At 51.1% G+C, this 19,325-nt stretch overlaps 1 protein-coding gene across 15 annotated transcripts in view; it reads left to right on the forward strand.

Moving 5' to 3' along the window:
* The window catches only part of LOC127007162 (polypyrimidine tract-binding protein 1-like), a 104,037-nt gene that overhangs the window by 13,931 nt on the left and 70,781 nt on the right, over window positions 1-19,325 (forward strand). For all 15 annotated transcript variants that reach the window (XM_050877855.1, XM_050877862.1, XM_050877858.1 and 12 more), the window contains one exon: window positions 2,585-2,748. In XM_050877855.1, the coding sequence (XP_050733812.1) occupies window positions 2,659-2,748 (90 nt within the window). In that variant the 5' untranslated portion in view covers window positions 2,585-2,658. Of the gene's footprint in view, window positions 1-2,584; window positions 2,749-19,325 lie in introns of those variants that run through there.

Raw genomic sequence — 19,325 nt, forward strand, 5'->3', positions numbered from 1 at the left:
AACCTGGAAGGCCGAGGCGTCCATTATGAGGACGACAGTAACGACCCGGGTGGTGTGTTTTAGTCTCCATAACCTGGCCGGTAACGGCCGCCGGGGCGGCGTCCCCCACTCCCACGCCCTTGCTTACCCGCCCAAACATTTTCCCTGCCCTCACCCCCCGGCCTCACCCTTAACCCGGCAGCCAACTCTGAATTCTAATAAGCTTTGGGGAAATGTTTTTAGTCCATTTATGTTTTTTTCATTGAACTTTACTCGACATTATTTAGTGTGTGATAGCGGCGGCTGGCCGTGCTGGACGGCCGCTGCGGCCTGCCCGTCAGGCCAGGGGGTCGATATCCCTCAATTGATGGCATTTACCTGCTGCTGCTACTGCTACTTCCGGGAACCAGCGGCGCCGAGGGGAGTCTCCTTGGACACCATGCAATGGGAAAAAGCCTTCAGTTATGCGTTTTGTTGCTTCCGTTGGCTGGCCGCATGACCGTTGCCTTGTACACACCGCGCCGGAGGTCCGTGGCCTGTAAAGGTGTTCTCGACGTAATTCACGACAGTGCATTCCCGCCTCGAGCACAATGCTTTCACACCATGACCTTGGTGGCCGGCTTCCGGGTGCATTGCTTGGATGCACACCGAGGCGCGGCATGGCGGACACGCCACACTTTCCCTCGCTCGCGCGCGCGCGCGCACACACACACACACACACACACACACACACACACACACACACACACACACACACACACACACACGGGAGAGAGGAACAGTGGCGTGCTTTGGTGTGTTTTGGATGAAGCGGACCATTGTTAGCCGCGGCCCTGGTGTGCTGGGAGTGGCACTGGTGTCGGGGGCGGGCGTTCTGCCGTCACTCCCGCTGTCACTTGGCACAGTTTTACTACTCAGGTAATGCGGTGCTCTCCAGCCTCGCCTTTGTAAACAACGACGCTTGCCGACCTCCCGTAAATCATAAGTTTACAAACAACTCCAAACTTAATGTACCCACTAGGTGGGCTTGCGACAAACATGCGCTTTTCACAGTCTTATTCTTCACCAGGCCAGGAGGCGTTCACTGTGTGTGTTAGGAGCAGAACAGCCACAATAGCAGAGTGACGTAAAGAGCAAGGAGACAAGTAGCGGTGCCATTGAGCCGCGCGCTGCCACCATGCTCGGGAGTCATTCATTGAGGTGGCAGTTGACAGCGTGCCAGTGCCAGTGTCACCAACAGACGGGTTGGCCGGCAGTGACCTTGGGCGCGTGTCGTTACTATAGGGTCCACGCTCGCTCTAAGCGTTCATTCGCCGCGTAAACCAGAGTACACCGGCACGGCGGGGCCACAGGCGAACACCGAGTGCCCTTCGTCGTATTACTAAGACCTATAGCGACGTGGAGAACCTTAGTGGTGCAGATGGTGGGCTTAGTGAAGGTTACGTCCAAGGGTTGATGTCCGCATGGAGCGGAGGGTCTGGAAGACGAGGGGAGGGGGTTGACAAGTTTCTAAATATGGGAGACTATCCTCACACAGACCCACTCCACCGTTTTTGGTCTCAGCACAAACGGCTCCTCCAACACATACATGACAACACATCCTCTTACATTGGTAATTCCATGCATTTATGAAGTTACCATTGTTAGCGGTTCTTCATGCCTGCGCGTGTGTGCGCGTGGGTCGGGTGGGTCCTAGGCAGCGGCGGATGCAGCACTCTGCCGCCCACAGGCTTACTGTTATTACCAAAGTCTGGAAATTGGTGTTTCATAAAAGAGGTCTGCCCGCGTCCCCCCTCCCATGACAGGTGCGGAGCGGACCTGTGGCGGCGGAAGCCCCACAGGCTGTCCCCTGCACCGGCATCCAAGGCTTCCGAGACCGACAGCCCCGTCGCTGGTCCCGCTGTCAACAGGTGAACGGCCAAGGGTGTCTCGCGGCGCCGGAGGGTCCTGCTGCGGTCTGCGTCCCTCCAGTGCCTCCACTCGCCTGGCGCCGCCCTGGAGGAGTGTTTCTTGGTGCCCAGCGACAAGTTTTCGTTTTTTCTTTCAGCTCCTTGGAAGTTAAGTGAAGTTGTGGTGCGTATCTTGGCAAAGTTTGTTAATTGACGTGTTTAGCAGTGTGTGGTGCTGTCAGGTGTTGAGGAATGTCGGCCGCCGCTCGATAACGGAGCGCCGAGTTTTCCAGGAAGGAAGAGCGGCCATAACGCGCCTTTTGAGGTAATCGGTGGCGGCGTCCATGTAGCGGTACCTCATTTTCCTTCCTGGGGTCGAGCGGCGGCGGTGGCAATGGCTGGGGCTCGTGTCACGGCGTTGTTAGGCCTGTGTGGCTTGGCGGGGCGAGGCACACATTATTGGCAGCGGAGTTACGGGTCTCGGCGACTGAACGGACGGCGGCAGCAACGAACAGGAACGGCAGGTGATGCGGCGCCGCCCGCCCTGCCCCTCACCTGTCAGCCGCCAGTCATTAGTGCCACGCTTTTGGCAGCCACGGCCGTTTGGCGCTCACTGAATCCTGCAGTAATAGATGTTTGCTTACTGTTCAACTTTATTTGTAAACACTATAACATAGCTTCTTCAGGTATTAACCATTGCTTTTCTTTCTTTGCAGGTAAGCCCCGTGTAGTGTTCCCTGTTGAGTGACTGGTTGGCCAATAGGCCCCGCTCGTAAAAATTGCGTTTATTATGAAGAGGCCCTTTACCGACCTCCCCCGAGCCGGTCCTTCCTCCCCCATCACTCTCCCCCAGGAAGACGAGGAGATGCATCAGATACAGGTAAGTCGTGGCGTGTTTCACCTGTGTTCGCGAGGCTTTTTCTTTTCTGTCCACCAGGTAATTAAAAGCCACCCCAGAATGTCGTGAGGGAGCCTCAAAGCAGCGCCCTTCAGAGCTTAGCGACACCAGGAACGTTCCCATCAGGAAGTGCTTTCCCTTCACCTCCTCGCCGAAGTCTCACGCCTCCCTACAGTAATCCTTTACAATGGAAAGCACGTTTTACGATCTGGAATGTGAACTCCGTGACATTCGTTAATTTAATGATGCTTGATGCAGAAAAGATTAAAGTTACCGTAATGAATGACATATTTCCTCATAGTTTAATCGTATTTCCGTACACCGAATTACGGCCATGGATCGTTGTTGCAATAGGTATATTGTCAGATATCTGTGCATACCCGGGATGGACAGAAGGAGGGGGGGGGGGGGGGGTAGACGTATCCAATAACAATGACGTGCCGCCGCTGCATCATCAGCGTCAGGAATGTAAGAAAGGACCTTTTATTAGCATCAATCCCTCCTGCTTGTCGACTTTCCCTCACAAAGGTTAGGTAAGCCGAACAAGCGTCAGATGTGTTGGCCACTGTACACTTACTCAGGCACTTGTAGCCATTGATCAAGAGGGCGAGTGAAGCGCGCCGACTGCGAGGGTCCGTTAAATGTTTTCCAGTAGCGTGCCTTTGTAAAAGGAGTTGTTGCATTCTTCCCCTTCCTGCAGAGTGAGGAAGCTTCCAATCACCCCTCCACGCCAACTCCGGTATAGTGTTATTTTTGTGTGATGCTCCCTTATTGATTTTGCCTGTATCTTCTGAAAGGCGAAGAGCGAAGGAGGCGTCGGTGGAGAGATTTAACTGTGTGGAGGTAAAGGTTAGCGTGCTCCGGCTGTGTGAAGGTCAGAGCGCTGCGAGGGCCGTCAGTACGCCTGTTCTGCTTTGGGCTGCCTCTCCGTTCTTTTTCCTTAGCCCTATAGCTTAGTGTCCCCTTCACCGTCTTTGTTGAACAGCCAATCATTCCCCTCCTATCGGCCCTGCCCGTGCCTGGCGCCCCTGTTCACGGCAGGGTCTGGTGCTGCTGCCTTCCTCCCCGTTCACGCATCGATGCCCTCAGCTTCTGCTTTTGTGCGAGGCTCAGATTGTTGCAGCGTCACGTGCGGCGGCCGGTAGCCGGCCGGCTGGCACTGCGCCGGGTGGATGATCAGCAGCCACGGTCAGCTTGTTGGTTCTCCCAGGTAGAAACATTGTAACAGCCTTATTATAGAGGTTAATGATCTTAAAAAGGAAGCAAGACAGGGCGTGGTTGGTTAGGGGGGAGGGGTATGTGTGTACGGGTCTAAATATAGCGACAAACGTTGCTCACCTCACCTGTTGCTCCAGCCGCTGCTGCCTCCTGGTGGCGGTCGCTCGCACTACTCTCCGCCGACCCTCCCTTGCTCCACCACCACCTCCCACTTCCGCCCCCTCATTCCCCACCCCACCCACAAGCCACTGTATAAGACTGATGACCCTCTGCCACCTCATCTTCCAACCATCATTTTACACTGGCAAACAGACTGAATGATTGTTTGCGCCAAAGCATTACCAAGTCTACACTCAACACTGGTCATACTTATTATGACCCTGACCACTGCCACACACCCCGGCACACACCTTCCCTGCTCGCTGCATTGTTCGTGTCACTCACCCTTGCAGCCGCCTTCGTCACGCATGCAATCTTCCTCCAAGGGGCTCTACACTGACTGGACACGAATATATTTCAGTGACTAGGCTATCGCAAATGGAAGAGGAAGCAGCAGCTGTCGCGGATTAAAATATTGGCATATAAAAGCATCACGTTAAACAAACTATGTCCACACACATCAGTACCACAGGAGGAAACAGGAAATTGATGATATTTCATGAGCCTCGTTATGTGTGTTCGAACCCGGAAAAGGAGCGATGTATGGCGCGTTCTGATGAGGGTAGCCGACGCGCGATGTATATTAATTAACAGAAGTCTTGTGCCCCATGACTTAGGGTTCAGGTCTACGTCAGGTCCAAATGCCACACTGGGTACTGTAAGGCGATATCAAACAGATTTATTTATTTATTTTATTTATTTATTTATTTATTTTCCTCCTACCTAGTAATATGTTCAGTAAAGTGTCAGACGTTCTTTTTTATACGTCGAGATAAGAGTGTGTAAGGGTTCACGTGCTTTAACAATATGTGAATGGTATTTATGTAGGGAGGGTGTGATGGTCGTATAGTCATGTAGGGACGGTGGTGGTAGTCATGTAGGAAAATCGTGATGGTGGTGGTTGCGATAGAAATGTGGTAGAACGGTGTGGTGATAGTTATGTAGGACGATGTGGTGGTGGTGGTGGGAATCATGTAGTAAAAGCGTGGTGGTGGTGGTAGTCATGTAGGGCCGATCCGTCATGTTGATTTGGACGGGGCCTGAAGGAGGGACGGGCGGGTGAGGGAAGTACACACCGGAAACAATGGACGAATCATGAACAACGTGGCGGAAGTGGCGCACACAGTCACACGGGCGGCGGAGTAAACACGCCCAGCTGTTGTCGTTTCTTCAGGTTTGAATGTTGAGCCTTGCCTTGATGCGTTCCTTAGTCCCGTCACGGGCTGCTTCATGATGGTGATAATAATGCTGTATGATACGTAAGAGGGTAGCTGATGTTAACCATCTTCCATAAAATCGCTATAACTATTCTTCGGACAACCTCCCTGTTAGATGATTTGATTGTGTTAACGCGTTACTTGCACTAGAGGTCACGTGGGTAACCTTTGATAAGTTAGTAGTATATGAACAAGTATCATACTCGGCATAAACTTTTTTTCTGCACAAAGCGTTTAATGATCAAAAAACTTGATTATTTACTTAATTTGCTGGAGCTTAAAAATATACAGTTCTACCATCACTGCCATGAGTATTGGCCGTTGCACCACGACTGCCAACATTTCTGATTGATTTGATGGCTTGGTGTTATAGAATTATACACAACTTGCTACATTACCTCCATTGTGCAGTGTGAGTACAGCAAATGCATTGCCACTACTGCCGTCATTACCACTGCTTTTCTGCTGCCAGAGAAAGGCCACTTGCTTAATACCTTTGCTGCATAGCACAAGTACAGCAGCCACACCACCACCAGCATCACCACTGCCGACATAACTGTTCCCGGTGTTAGAAAATATGCCACTTCAACCTTTGCCTAACTTACTGTAACCACCACCACCACCACCACCTCTGCCGGCGTGGCGGGTGGTGGCGGGCATCGTGTATCACTGGGGGCGGCGAGGCGACCTTGCAAGAAGAAAGGGACGAAAAAAATGGCTTGTCTCTCTGGGTGGCGGCGCCGTTATTGGGTGGACGGCGGCATATTGGATGGCGGATTGAAAACTGGCCAATTTAACGTATTGATGGTGGTGGTGGGTGGCAGTGCGGCTGCGACGGCGGCACCTCCACCACCACCTCCACACCTGAAAGGGATGGCGAAGAGTGCGGGAAGAGGGGGAGAGCCTTTAGAAGGGTTGTCTGTACCGCTAAGTGTGTTATTTATGACAGCCAACTGTTGTCATAACGGCGATGCACTTGTTTAGAATTGCATGTTTCCTCGCCATTTTATTCAGATAAAGCCTTGTCTTTGTTTGTGTGCGTAACCATTGGCGTGCAAACAATAACCCAGATTAATTATTTAAGAATCATGGTTTCTCACTATTGTTCGGTTTAGTATTGTCTTGTGTTTGTATAACTAACGTACAAGCAATAATCCAGATGATTTACTTTAAAATCCCATGGTTCTCACTAAACATGTAATTTAGCTCGTTTATTTACTCCCAGTATTGCCTCGGTTATAAAGAATAGTATAATTTTGTGTCTGCGATAGCCGTTACGGGAAAATGTTTTAGCGGGCGACAAAATCCATCCTTTGTGTCGGCGGACGTGTGTGAGGCAGACAACAGCCGCAGCAACGGAAAGAAGGCCGGTGACGCTGTTGCTGCTAAATGGCCGGAAGGCATGTTACCAAGGTAGCGGCGCCTCACCTGTCATCCAGACCCGCCGCTGCTTCGCTACACTCCCGTCCATCCCATCGTCCTCCTCGTCCCTCCTCTGCTACCACCCCCTCCTCGTCCCTTATCCGCTACCATGCCCTCTCCCATTGTTCCCCTCGTTCATCCCTGACTTTGGTTTCGTTCACACACACACACACACACACACACACACACACACACACACACACACACACACACACACAGGTGAGATCCCTCCATGGCACTGATTATTTAACTCAGGTACATACTACTCAACACGACCCTTATTATTAGATGTAAACACTCACCATCATCAACTCCACTCGACACTTCCACCCTCCTTCACCACAGTGACCGTAGAAATCTTCCATCAGTCACCCACCTGCTAGACATCTCTCACACATACACACACACACACACACACACACACACACACACACACACACACACACACACACACACACACACATCCAAGTCTTTCTCAGCCGTTATCAGAACAGTATGGCGTGCTGTTCTGTGTTGCGCATGTTGATTCATCCTTCCTGCTCCTGCTGCTGTTGTGAAGCCGTCAGCAGTGATAAAGCAGTCACCAGCTCTGCAAAAAATTTATCGTACATCTAAAATATGGACGTCGAGCTTCCAGTGTCGGCTGCTGTATTGTGATGCTCCTAACGACCCCGTTGATTAGATTATTGTTGAAAAATTGTTCGTTGCTGTTTTGTTCCCATGTAGAGGCGACGTACGCTTGAAAACGCGTTAGTTGTATAACGTTTTTAGTATTATGGAACTGTATCGTTCATCACCCCTCCCCTCCCCCTCGCCCCACACACCTAATAAAATACTACTCCGAGAACCAGCAACAGATGTGAGAGTTTGGCCAGTTAAGGGGTGCAAAAGAAGACAGGCTGGAGAGCATGCGTGGATTGTCAGGCGTCAGATTAACACAGAGTTCCCGCGTAGTTTGTCTCAAGAATCAGAGGCCGAAGTAGGTTCGGTATTGTGTGTGTGATGATGGAGGCAGCGGCGACGGAGCAGCGTTCACTGGCTGGTCGTGGTGGTGGGGGTGTTGGTCCCTTCTCCTTGTGTTCACCTTGACGGCCACGCCCCGTGACGGCTTACCTGCTCCGCTACCCTCCCCTCCACCCCTTACCTTCTTCCCCCTCTTCTCCCTCACGGTCTCTTACTCCCTCCAAACACTCCACCGCCACTCATCTCTACTCATACTTCCTTCACTCGCTTCCTCGCCTTCTTCCTCGCTCCCCCTCCTCCTCCTCCTATCACTTGTGTGTTTACTTGTGACCGCTTGCTTCCGTTCTTGCCGCCTCCAAGAAACCTGTATCAATTTTTTTTTCTTGTTCTTGCGTGAATTTTACTTGGATTTTTTTTTGTTGGTTAATTCTTATTCTGTATTACGGTTGATATTTCTCTCATTACACCACCTCTTTCTCCTCGTCCTACTTTTCGTCTTCCTCCTCCTCCTCCTAACCATATCAGTGACCATCTTCCTTCTTCCCCATAACTCATTCACGCCCCTCATGCTCACACGCCCACTCCATCCGCCCTCCACTTCTGTTATTGTAATTATCCTTAGTTTGGCCCCCATACAACGCGCGCGCACGCACACACACACACACACACACACACACACACACACACACACACTTCCGCCGGTCGGTCACCCCCGCTTTCCCACCACCACCACCATCACACTTAAATTCTCCTTCCTCACGGTCTTCCTCCTCCTCCTCACCCTTCATTCTGGCCGCCATCCACGCCGCTCGCAACCAACTTAATGACTTCACAGCACAATTAAAAAAGCCGCATGATTACCTTAGTCGTGATTTCCGTGCACCGCCTACCTGTCTATACCATAAGTGGGGAGGAGGAGGTTACTTGTCACTTGTTGCGGTAGTTCCTTTATTCAGTCACTCGTGGCGAGGTTGTAGCATGTGTTACTGGACAGAGGGGAGGTAGAATGCGTCTTGTGCAAAGGGAAGAGATGTGGTGTGGTGAGGTGTGTGTTCTCGCGTCCATTCCAAGCGAGGCATTTCGTGTAAGGAGAAGCGTGGCGTGAGAGAGGGGCGTCTGAGGCCGTGAGGGAAGGGAGTGGGATAGGGTAGGAGCTCAAGATAGATAGGGTAGGGTAGGGGAGAGGTAGTCGAGGCTCAAAAGGGGTACGGTAGGGGCTGGAGGGAGGTATGGTATAAGGGGTAGTAGGGCCACCTCACCTTAGTATCACGCCGCGCCGCCCTAAGAGTGATTGCTCCAGCATGATGCCGCGTCGACGCATGTCTATGGGCCCCCGGCACGTCACACACACACACACACACGCACATTCACACACACACACACACACACACACACATTCACACACACACACACACACACACACACACACACACACACACACACACACACACACACACACACACACACACATTCACACACACACATTCACACACACACACACACACACACACACACACACACACACACACACACACACACACACACACACACACACACACACACACACATTCACACACACACATACATACATACATACATACATTCTCACACACACACACACACACACACACACACACACACACACACACACACACACACACACAGTTCAGTAGCTCAAAATACAGTATAGATATATGTTCACAAAAAAAAAGCAATACGTATATATATATATAAAAAATATAACTTGCAAATGGGTAGGGGGTGGCCGAACTGGTAGCGTACTGGGTAGGCGGTGGCTCGCTCGCCCGAACAGTGTGATTAACGGCATCGTCCTTCTTCTAATCTCATCCCGGATCGGCGCAAAGCGAACGTCATTATTGCAGCACCCGCTCGTCCTGCGTTGTGATGGACGGCGTGATGCTTGCTGCCGGTATTTGAGATCCGATGAAGTACGGAAGGAATGAATACCTTGAGTGGCAGCTGCAGATGGTTGGTTGGTCGGTCGTGGGAGCCTGGCCACACCACCGGATGCTGCTCAGGGAATGTTGCCCCCGCTAGTATTGTCCGAGAGGATATAAAAAAAGCGTTGCGTGTTAGTTATGAGGGGCAAGAGACGCGCTGAGCTCTACGGAAGGGTTGCCTTGGCCATTACATCAACGGTTGGAGCGTCGCGGATGTATGTTGAGACAGCGAGCGCTTCCTTTCCTTCCTCTTGAGAGTTCCTGACTACCTACCATCGACTGTATCTAGATTTTGGTTGTATTTATATGCAGAATCCGCTCTTTTCTTCCTTTGAGTTCTTGACTATCATCGACTAGCTAGAGAAGGAAGGGTTAAGTCAAAAGATCAGGTATGCTGGTCCGTCCCCTCCTTACACTTTCACAGTTTCCTCACGTGGTCTTCCTCCTTGAGACGATCGACAGTGTAGCAATTCTATAGGCGATGGGAACGGCAAGTGTTGGCCAACTACCTCGTGATAATTTAGTCGCCCCCAAAACGAACATGCAGCGTCTTCCGTTGCATACAAAAGTTGGTCTTTCCGTCTCCCCCGCGCGCCTGTCAACTCCCCGTCTCGGCGCCGCGGAGTCTCCCAATCCGGTGCAATTATTGGTCCTGCTCGTTCCTTGCTGGCAGCTTCCCCTTCCTCCCTTCCGCCGATACTTTAACAATACATTCATTTATCTTCCCTCGTGCTCGCCCCACCGCCGCCGTCGTCCCTGCCAGCTCGTGCACATACAGATGAGGCAGAACACTGATTGTCCATTTAACAGAGCTCCCCTGGCCAGAGAGGGCGGGGAGGGAGGGCCGGGTCGGGCTGTCAGTAGCTGCTCCGTGTCTGATAGTGATTATGAGAAAGGTGTTGGGGAAACCTGACCAGATCCCTGTTAGCAAGTCTCCCTGATACTGTATCGCGTCAACTGTTGTGGAAGGAACTAGATGTCTGGGGAATGTGTGCCCCCTCCACCCCCCTCCCCCTCGCTGCCCCCATCAGTGGTCTTGACTGAAAAAAGTTCCGTGTATGTTCTTGAGGTTAGGTTAAGGACGAAACTCTCGATCGTTGACCTGCGGGAAGGAAGCTTAATGCCGCCACACTACCGCATCAGCGGAGCATAAAGAAACTATTTTGCTGATTAATGTTAAAAGTTGCCAAAGCCACACCGCCGCGACACAGTGTTGGTTTTCGGTTCACAAAGCCACGTGTGAACGGGAAGTAAATGGTAGTGCCAGGGTTGGGGGTCTGTGCCCCACCCCGCCCCACTCACCTGCTGCCTCGCCTCTTTACACTAATGACAAAAGGGCCATTATGTGTATTACATTAGGTGCGCTTCTGAGGACAAATTGCGGTGGCTGCGGTGACCTCGTTAACAGCCGGGAGCCAGTGCGGCGGCGGCGGCGGCGACTCCTGTCACCGTAAAAGTGCACACTGACGCCCCGACAATGCTGGGGATCCATAACAAAGCCAGCTATTTTTTTCCTTTGACGGAAGAGCTTCAGCTATTTTTATAATGTTTTCATTTTTATCATTCCCTTGGGCGCTCGCGAGGCATCTAAAGGGATATGAGTTCCCTGAAGTACATGGATGGCTCGAGTTTCCGTTCCGCAGAGATGGGGCCCTCGAGGAGCTGGGGAGCGGGTCGAGACGCTTCCCTCCTTGGGGCCTCTGGCGGCGAACGGACGGGCGTGCGGCAGCGGCTGACGGGTGATGGTGGGCGTGGCAGGTCGGGAGAAAAGGGAGAAGGCACTGCCGCGGTGGATGGCTCTCCCCTGGGAAGCCCCTGGCCCGCCTTCGCACCTGAAAAGTCACTCAGCCACCTGGCGGCCATTTCTTACGCCTTTGAGCTCCGCGGAGGACAATGGGAGGGCAGGCGGGGAAGGAAAGACTGAAGGGCGTAGAGGTTGCCGCCGAGTCCTGGTGGTGTCGGTGGTGGCCTGAGAGAGGGGCGCGGGGTGATGGCAGTTCCGTTTGATAGTTATGTAAGGCTCTGGTGCGTGGTATCGTGATTAGGGCGGCAAGTGGGAATGTGTTGAGTAAGAGAAAAGTAGTGATCATTTGTAAAGCAGATAGTTTGTCGTATGAGAAGGCAATGGTGATTGGTGAATTGGCTGGTATTGGTCAAATTTGACAGTGAAGCTGTTGTAGATGGTGTTTTTCGAGTGTATTCCTAAGGTGACGGTGAACATGGATGCAGGTGGTGGTGGTGTGGCATGGGTGGGTGAGTAACCAAGGGAATGTCGGTGTTGCGTCCTTCAGGGAGCGCCGCCACTCGTCTGACAGCAGAGGTTGAAACAGTTTTCCACTCGTCTACCAGAGGTCCCGAGTGTGTGTGTGTGTGTGTGTGTCGGGGTTATTTAGGAGATTTACCACTCTAGGGTCTTGCTCTGAGGCTTTAAAAAAAAAAAAAAAAAAGCAGGAAAACTCTACTTGTTCCCAGCGTGCGAGTAGTTGTCAATCTTTTTTTGTCTTTCCTGTGAGGTTGGACGCAATGGGCTGCACGGAGCAGTCTAGGATTCCTTTTCCATACATAAGCCTCACGTTGGTCTTTTTGTTAGCCTCTTCAATCAGCAGAGCACAGCAATAAGGAGTATTAAGTTAACCGCATTGAGTCTTTACTAACGATTATTTCCAGTCTTATCAATCGCTTTACACTTCTCGGTATTAAGGAAGGGAGAGGGAAGGGCACCGCAACACAACACAGCTCTAGGGAAAACAAGTAAGCCCCACCGTAGTTTGTATACTAATGAATTTTCCTTCGTTGGCAGTCTTCCCTCTTCTTGGTAGTATTATGGTTCACGAGAGCAGAGTGAGGGACATGGCGGCGGTTGTTGGGAAGGAAGGGCGCGGCATCGAGTAAGGGGAAGCGTACAGCATTGACATCGTATTATAATGATTCGCGTAATCTTGATTCATTTGTTTCTTCTTGGTAGTGATTTGCAGCATCAAATCGGGGGAAGTTTTTTTTTTTTGGGGGGGGGGGGGGGTGGACAGTGTACAGCATTATAGCATATTTACCCGAATGGTTCATGTATTTTTGATTTATCGTTTTCGCGTTCCTTGGTACTGAAATTAGCAGCATTAGCATCAGTGGTTCGTAGGGAGAGGTTGAAAGGGCACAGCAAGGGCAAGGGAAGCTGTGTGTAGCATAGTTGGCGTACTCCAGTGATTCCTGTAGTCTTGATGTCACTCGTTTTTACATCTCTCGGTAGTGAGACTAACTGCATTAGGGGAGGGCACAGCAGGAGCGAGGGAAGCAGTGCAGCAGCGGCAAGTCAATGGGGACTGTCTGCTGCAGGCCGCTCTTGTAATCTCCCTCCGGGCCGTGCCGTGGCGTTGTCATAGTGACTGGGGGACTCGCCGCGACTCACCTGCTGCCACTGCCTCTGCCTTCCGCCACCAGCCTCGGCCTCGGCCTTCCCTTGCCTGCCGCCTGTCATTGTCAACCATCGGCGCCCGTGTCTTTGTATGTGTTCACGCGCCGCTTATGCTTTATATATATATATATATATATATATATATATATATATATATATATATATATATATATATATATATATATATATATATATATATCCTAGTAACGTTGATTTTTGCGAATCTGTTTTCAAAGATGTTCGTGAGGGTAATGAATAATTGCAATCCTTATTTCAATTAAAGTTTGTTATACCCTGTGTAGGTTTACATTTATCACACACACACACACACACACACACACACACACACACACAGTAAAACATTATTCCGTGTCAAACGTTTAATTATATTGTTGGCTGGCTTTCCTGAGTTCGCGTACTTAGGCAGTTGCGTAATCATAGTTGCTGCAGCCGTTGTTAAGTTGCAGGCGGGGAAGAGACGGAGGCGCGGAGTGGCAGAGCATCTGTGCCTCGACGTAATAAGGTGATGATGTGGGAGGCTGGTGATAGAAGTAGAAAGGTAAACTATTATCCGCGTTGTTTTGCGTTACTTACACGCGTGGCTCGCAGATCTCACTGTGTCGGTAATTCGTCACAGGCAGTCAGAAATTTTCCGGGGCATCCCGCGATCTATAAATAACATGTTGGGGAGGCATGTGTGAGGTGTGGCGAGGAGGCGGGCGGAGTGGGTGCGTGTCGGCGAGGCGGCGGCTGCGGCTGGCACGGGGCGGCGGTGACCATGGGGCAGGCGCACAGGTGAGGCGAGGTGGGCGGAGTCAGGGGGTCAACACAGGTGAGCAAGCGGAGGGCGTGGCCTTGCTGCCGGCGGGAGTAAGGGGAGGAGAGGAGAAGGTTGGAAAAGGTGTGGGTAAGCTCGGGCGGTCGTGATTTATCTATCAGGACCAAGTGATGCGCCATGTCGGGTCGCGGCGGCCCTGTATTATGTACGAGGGCAAATGGTGGATCGCGGCCCCGGTCCTCGCCTCATTCTTTATTGAGGGCGACCTCACACCTGTTGGAGCCTGGCTGCTGCCGCCCTGACCTCCGACCTTTACTTGTTTACCTCTGCCGTCTGACCCCTGACCTGCCCCCGCCACTCCCGCCGCCTCCTTTCCTCGAAGGGCGACCCTCCAGCATTGTCTTTCCTGGAATGCGGGATATTTCCAGCTTGCTGCCCTGGTTTGTGCTTTTTTTTTTAATCATCTCTAGGTTATTGAAATGTCTGTCTCCCACAATGTAATGAAGCCTAAACGCTGCGACGGATGTAAATTCAAAGACCGAGAAAGCTTGAGTGGTATCATTAGTCAGGACAGCGGCAGCCCGAACACGGTATTCAGCCTCTGACGGGGTGGGCGGCAAGACCCTGACCGTTCCTGTCTCGCCTCTGGCCGGCCATTCATGTTTTAGCGGCCTTCGCCTCGCGCCCTAACAGCAACACGCCCAACACGGCCCACCCTTCCCGAATCGAAACTGACCAAGCAATATCAGCATCACCAGGGACGGGAAAACCTCGCCCTCTGGACCAGAACACGCCCTCCGACACTTGACCATCCCGTTGTGGACAGTGGCAGCGCTTCCTCCACTAATATGGTTTATCCCCGTGATATCTGGCACGAGGGAGGTCACCACGCTGAGACTGAGGCTGTGGCGGCGGTGCTTGGGCTGGGAAGGTGATTGTCTGGTCATCCATCCATTTTCCTTATATGCCTTGGGCGTCAATACACCCAAGAGCCGGCGTGATTATAGTTATTTACTCACGTGTTCCGGGTCTTGCATGACCTTCATGCAGTGGCTGGTAGCATGGGTCAGGGGGGCAGGGGGCAGGTGTGGGGTGACTATTAGACTGTAAACACCAGCCAGTCATTCTGCTGCCCAATAACAGAATTTCGAATTTATCAACTGATTGCTTATTAGCGACCCTTGTAACCTCCTCTGACCCCTCCCCCTCCCTTCCCCTCCCCCAGTCCGTCAAACGTTATGTTGAACGTGGCTCTCAATCAATTATGTGGCGTGTGTCATTTAATTGGTCCCCCGTTCAGAGGCTGCTGTGATGAATCGACGGGTTCCCGCACATTACCGCATGCTGTGTACGCTGTAAATAAGGACATGGACAGGCGCTTCCGCCTCAGCCTAACTTCATTATTACCAAGTGGCGAAGTGGCCCAGGCTGATACCCCTAAACTCGTGTAAGTTTAGCGCCATATTTTTTTAGGGACGGTAAAGGAGGGGGGTAGGGGGCGTAATAAGTTCATCCTTCTTTAATGGAGCCCAGAATGCGATGAGGAGGGAACAGTCAGACTCTGTGATTAGTTCGGACCAAAGTTCTCGACGGAGGGAGACGCGGCGCGGCGCCCCCGAGGATTAATTCACGATGAAACCCGGAAAGGCAGTGGCCGTGGACGCGACGGAGAGAGAGAGAGAGAGAGAGAGAGAGAGAGAGAGAGAGAGAATAAGAGTAATTAGCACTTTCAAGGAACACTCCTAACATTTTCTTTTCATCTTCGTCTTCCTCGTACTCTTCTTTGTCAGCCTTCCTTCGCTGTGTCCCTTCGCCCCGACAATTCACCACAGACACTCAGGATAGGTGGCAAGGAGGATTTTGGCATTTTAAGGCACTGCACTTGTTTTTTTGGCCCTTGAATCTGACAGGTGCCTAGGAGGGATTGGATTATGGTGGACGTCAACCTGATTTTCCAGTATTGTTGTGTTGCCTCCAATTTACCCCACCTAACCCCTTGATATACCTGCAGTATTCACCTCTCTCTCTCTCTCTCTCTCTCTCTCTCTCTCTCTCTCTCATAATTGATGACGGGAAATGGACAGAAAAGTGGAAAGGTAATATTGTAGCCGCTTCTATATTATCTTCATCATTTAATGCCGCCAGGGAGCAGCTGCGGCGGAGAGTAACGTTTCCTCTGCCTGGTCTAGGCGTCGATGCCCTCGCAGTTTTTGAACGTAATTGTGGCTCGACGTGTACGCTGGGAGTTCTCTGACGGCGGCATCAATGGTTAATGACGAATGATCCCGCCCCTCCATTAGCCTCGCTCTCTGCTCCTGCTGTTCCATCATAAGCATCAGTCATTGTTTCCGCACTACTACTATTTCTGCTGCTGATGCTTTTTTTTAACCTCTCCTTACTGCCTCTTATCAGTCATTAACTTCATTACTGTTGGTGATGCTCCAATAATCTCTACTACTACTACTACTACTACTACTACTACTACTACTACTACTACTACTACTACTACTACTTATTGCCCCCCCCCCCCCCCACCCCCTTCTCCTCCTCTCTTTCAAGTCCAGTTCCTCTTTCGAATGGGACGTTTGGGTTTCCTCAGGCGCCCTTAGTTCCCTCTCCAGCGACTGCCGCGGGCCATGCTGTTAGTTGGGCAGGTGTCACTAATGGGAAGTGGGTGTGACGTTCAGTGCGTGTGTGTGTGTGTGTGTGATCCACGTCTCCATTGCTCCTCGCCACTTTCCACCGCCTGACCGACTCACTCGCCACCCTCCATCACTCCCTCACCGCCCATCTCTCGCCCTTGTTCCTTCGTCTCCGTCCAGCCTATTTAAGTGTCCTCTCCTGCCGAGCCTTACTTTCATCCTTCGTTGGCTTTACCTGACGAGCTTTTCCACGCTTGTTGCATCATTCTCTTTTTCTTCCTTCGTTGTGTTTTCCGTCCCCTCCAGGCCCTTCCATGTGCCCTCCTCATCGCCCGAGAGGAAGCAGTCAATCAAGAAGCTTTTGACGCTTCTTCCCTTCAAGTCTTTTTTTTATTATTATTATTATTATTATTATTATTTTCTGTGAAGGATCGAAAAATGAATCCCGAGTTTCCCTTCCCTTCCCTGACTTGTCTCCTCCCTCTCTAAGTCTTTCGTTGCCTTTGACACGCCAACAGATCTCTATCTTTGCTTTAGTATCCTCCTCATCCTTTCCTCCCTCTCGCTCTTTTCTGCACTTTTTTTTTTTCTTTTCTTTTTCCTCTATACTGAGGCTTCCTTCACACCAGTGGCTAAGCTCACGCGTGCCTGTATGGAGGATTATCACCAAATTATCATGCTGCTGCTCACCTCCATTCGCGTCAGGTGTAATAGGAAGTCAGGTAGGGTTGGACGGGTGGGTGAGAGGGTGATGACGGTGGCTGACTCGGATATTGGTATTTGACGCTAAAGAATGAATGGAAGGCAAATATCGAAGCAGCTCCCTTCTCTAAAACCTTTTCGAGATTTGCCCTCCCCGTGGCCGCCAGTCCTGTCCAAATATTTGTTCCCCTTCGACAGGCCTTCCACAAGAGAGTCGCCATTTCTTCCTCGTAGTACGCTATTCCGGCCTGACCAGGAGTAATTTGTAGCGGCTCATTTTTGTAGAGAGAGAGAGAGAGAGAGAGAGAGAGAGAGAGAGAGAGACAAAAATGGGACAGAAAAGGTGTGTGTGTGGAAAGAGGCTGATGCCATGAAGAAGGAAGATACTGAAAGGCAATTGGAGGAGCAGAGACAGAGGGGAACAGGGACACAGGGGACAGGTAAAGAGAGAGGAAAACAAGGACAAAAAAAGCGTTACAAGGAACAGAGGAGGACCAGGAACAGGAAGTAAGGAGAGTGGCGAGGTACACAGAGTATCTTCTCCCTTTCGGCTCCTTGCCTCCTACGCCTCTCACTCTCGCCTAACCTCGCACTGCCACCATGAGCTGACTGACGGATGGGGTCCTAATAAAGGTCTATTAAAACTGGAACCTGAGCCGTGGGTGTCCAGGTGGTGACGGAGCCAGTGGGACGCTCACCCTAGACGGACCTGTGGAGGTGTGTGTGTGTGTGTGTGTGTGTGTGTGTGTGTGTGTGTGTGTGTTAATACTAATAATAATAATATGTGTAAACGGTTTATTTTGTTACAGTAGCCGTCAGGTATGAAAATTTACTATTATAAATACATTTTGCTTCGCTAATGAAACAAATTACAAAAAAGAAGGGAGGTGGGGATCAGGGGTCTGATATGTGTGGGAAAGTTGGGGGCGACGGAGCTTGGGGTGGGGGAGGGAGGGGCGGGGTGGAAGGGGAGTGTACGTGCGAGGTGAGGGTGCCGATAGGGGAGCGGAAGAGTGCGGTCTCTTTAGATGACGGTGAGGTAGGTCACACGTGTAAATCCTCAGGTCAGACGCTGGGTTCAGGTGACACTTGACGGTGGTGGTGGTGCAGGTGGGCAGTTATGGGAGTCCTCCAGGTACCCATGCCCAGTGGAGGTGCTAAGCTCTTGGGGCGGCGAGAAACAGGTGGTGGTTTGCTGCCCAGATGGTTGATGTAACCGTGGGAACAGGTGCACAGCGTTGATGAAGATGCCATACATCTTGCTCCGAACATGAGTGATGAGGCTGCCACACTACCTGCCGCCTGAACTGACTTTCCCCTACTGCTGAGTGACCGAGATTGTATCCTTCGGAGCTTGCGGGCATCGGCGGGGACGCAGTGGATGACGAAGCGTTGGCGACACATAGCTCTCACTACCCTTCCAGCACTACCACACTGTCCTAGGGCTCAATGCATTCAGGCTAAATATCAGGCAAACAAGTACTTGGTTTCGTCTCCAAGGAGTGTAAGCAATAGGAGAGCTGAAGTCATCCTTAAACTTTACTTTGCTTCTCGTTCATGCAGTTCAGTTCTGGTCCCCTACTATAGAATGGATATCAAGATGTTAGAATCTGTACAGAGGGGATGACAAAAGTGATTCAGGGTGAGAAACTTGCCTTATGAAGACCGGCTGAAGCGTTTAAATCTACACTCTCTAGAAAGGAGAAGGTTGCGAGGAGACTTGATCGAAGTCTATAAATGGATGAAGGGCTTTAATAAAGGGGATGTCAATAGATTTTTGATAGTAAAAGAGCCAGGTAGGACACGTAGCAATGGTTTTAAGTTAGACAAATTCAGATTTAACAAAGACAGGCAAGAATTGGTTCACCAATAGAGTGGTGGACAGATGGAACAGGCTTAGGAGCCATGTTGGCCAGGTGCCAATACCGTAGATACATTCAAGAAGGAGTTAGATAAAGCCATGGATGGTGAGGTAAAGTGGGTTTGAGTGTACAGGGCTGCCTTGTATAAGCCAACCGGCCTCTTGCAGACTCCTTACGTTCTTATGTTATGTTCTTAAGTTCTAGTATTGTCTCCTTTACTAAACAC

This window comes from Eriocheir sinensis, chromosome 34, assembly GCF_024679095.1.
Source record: "Eriocheir sinensis breed Jianghai 21 chromosome 34, ASM2467909v1, whole genome shotgun sequence".
Classification (NCBI taxonomy): domain Eukaryota; kingdom Metazoa; phylum Arthropoda; class Malacostraca; order Decapoda; family Varunidae; genus Eriocheir; species Eriocheir sinensis.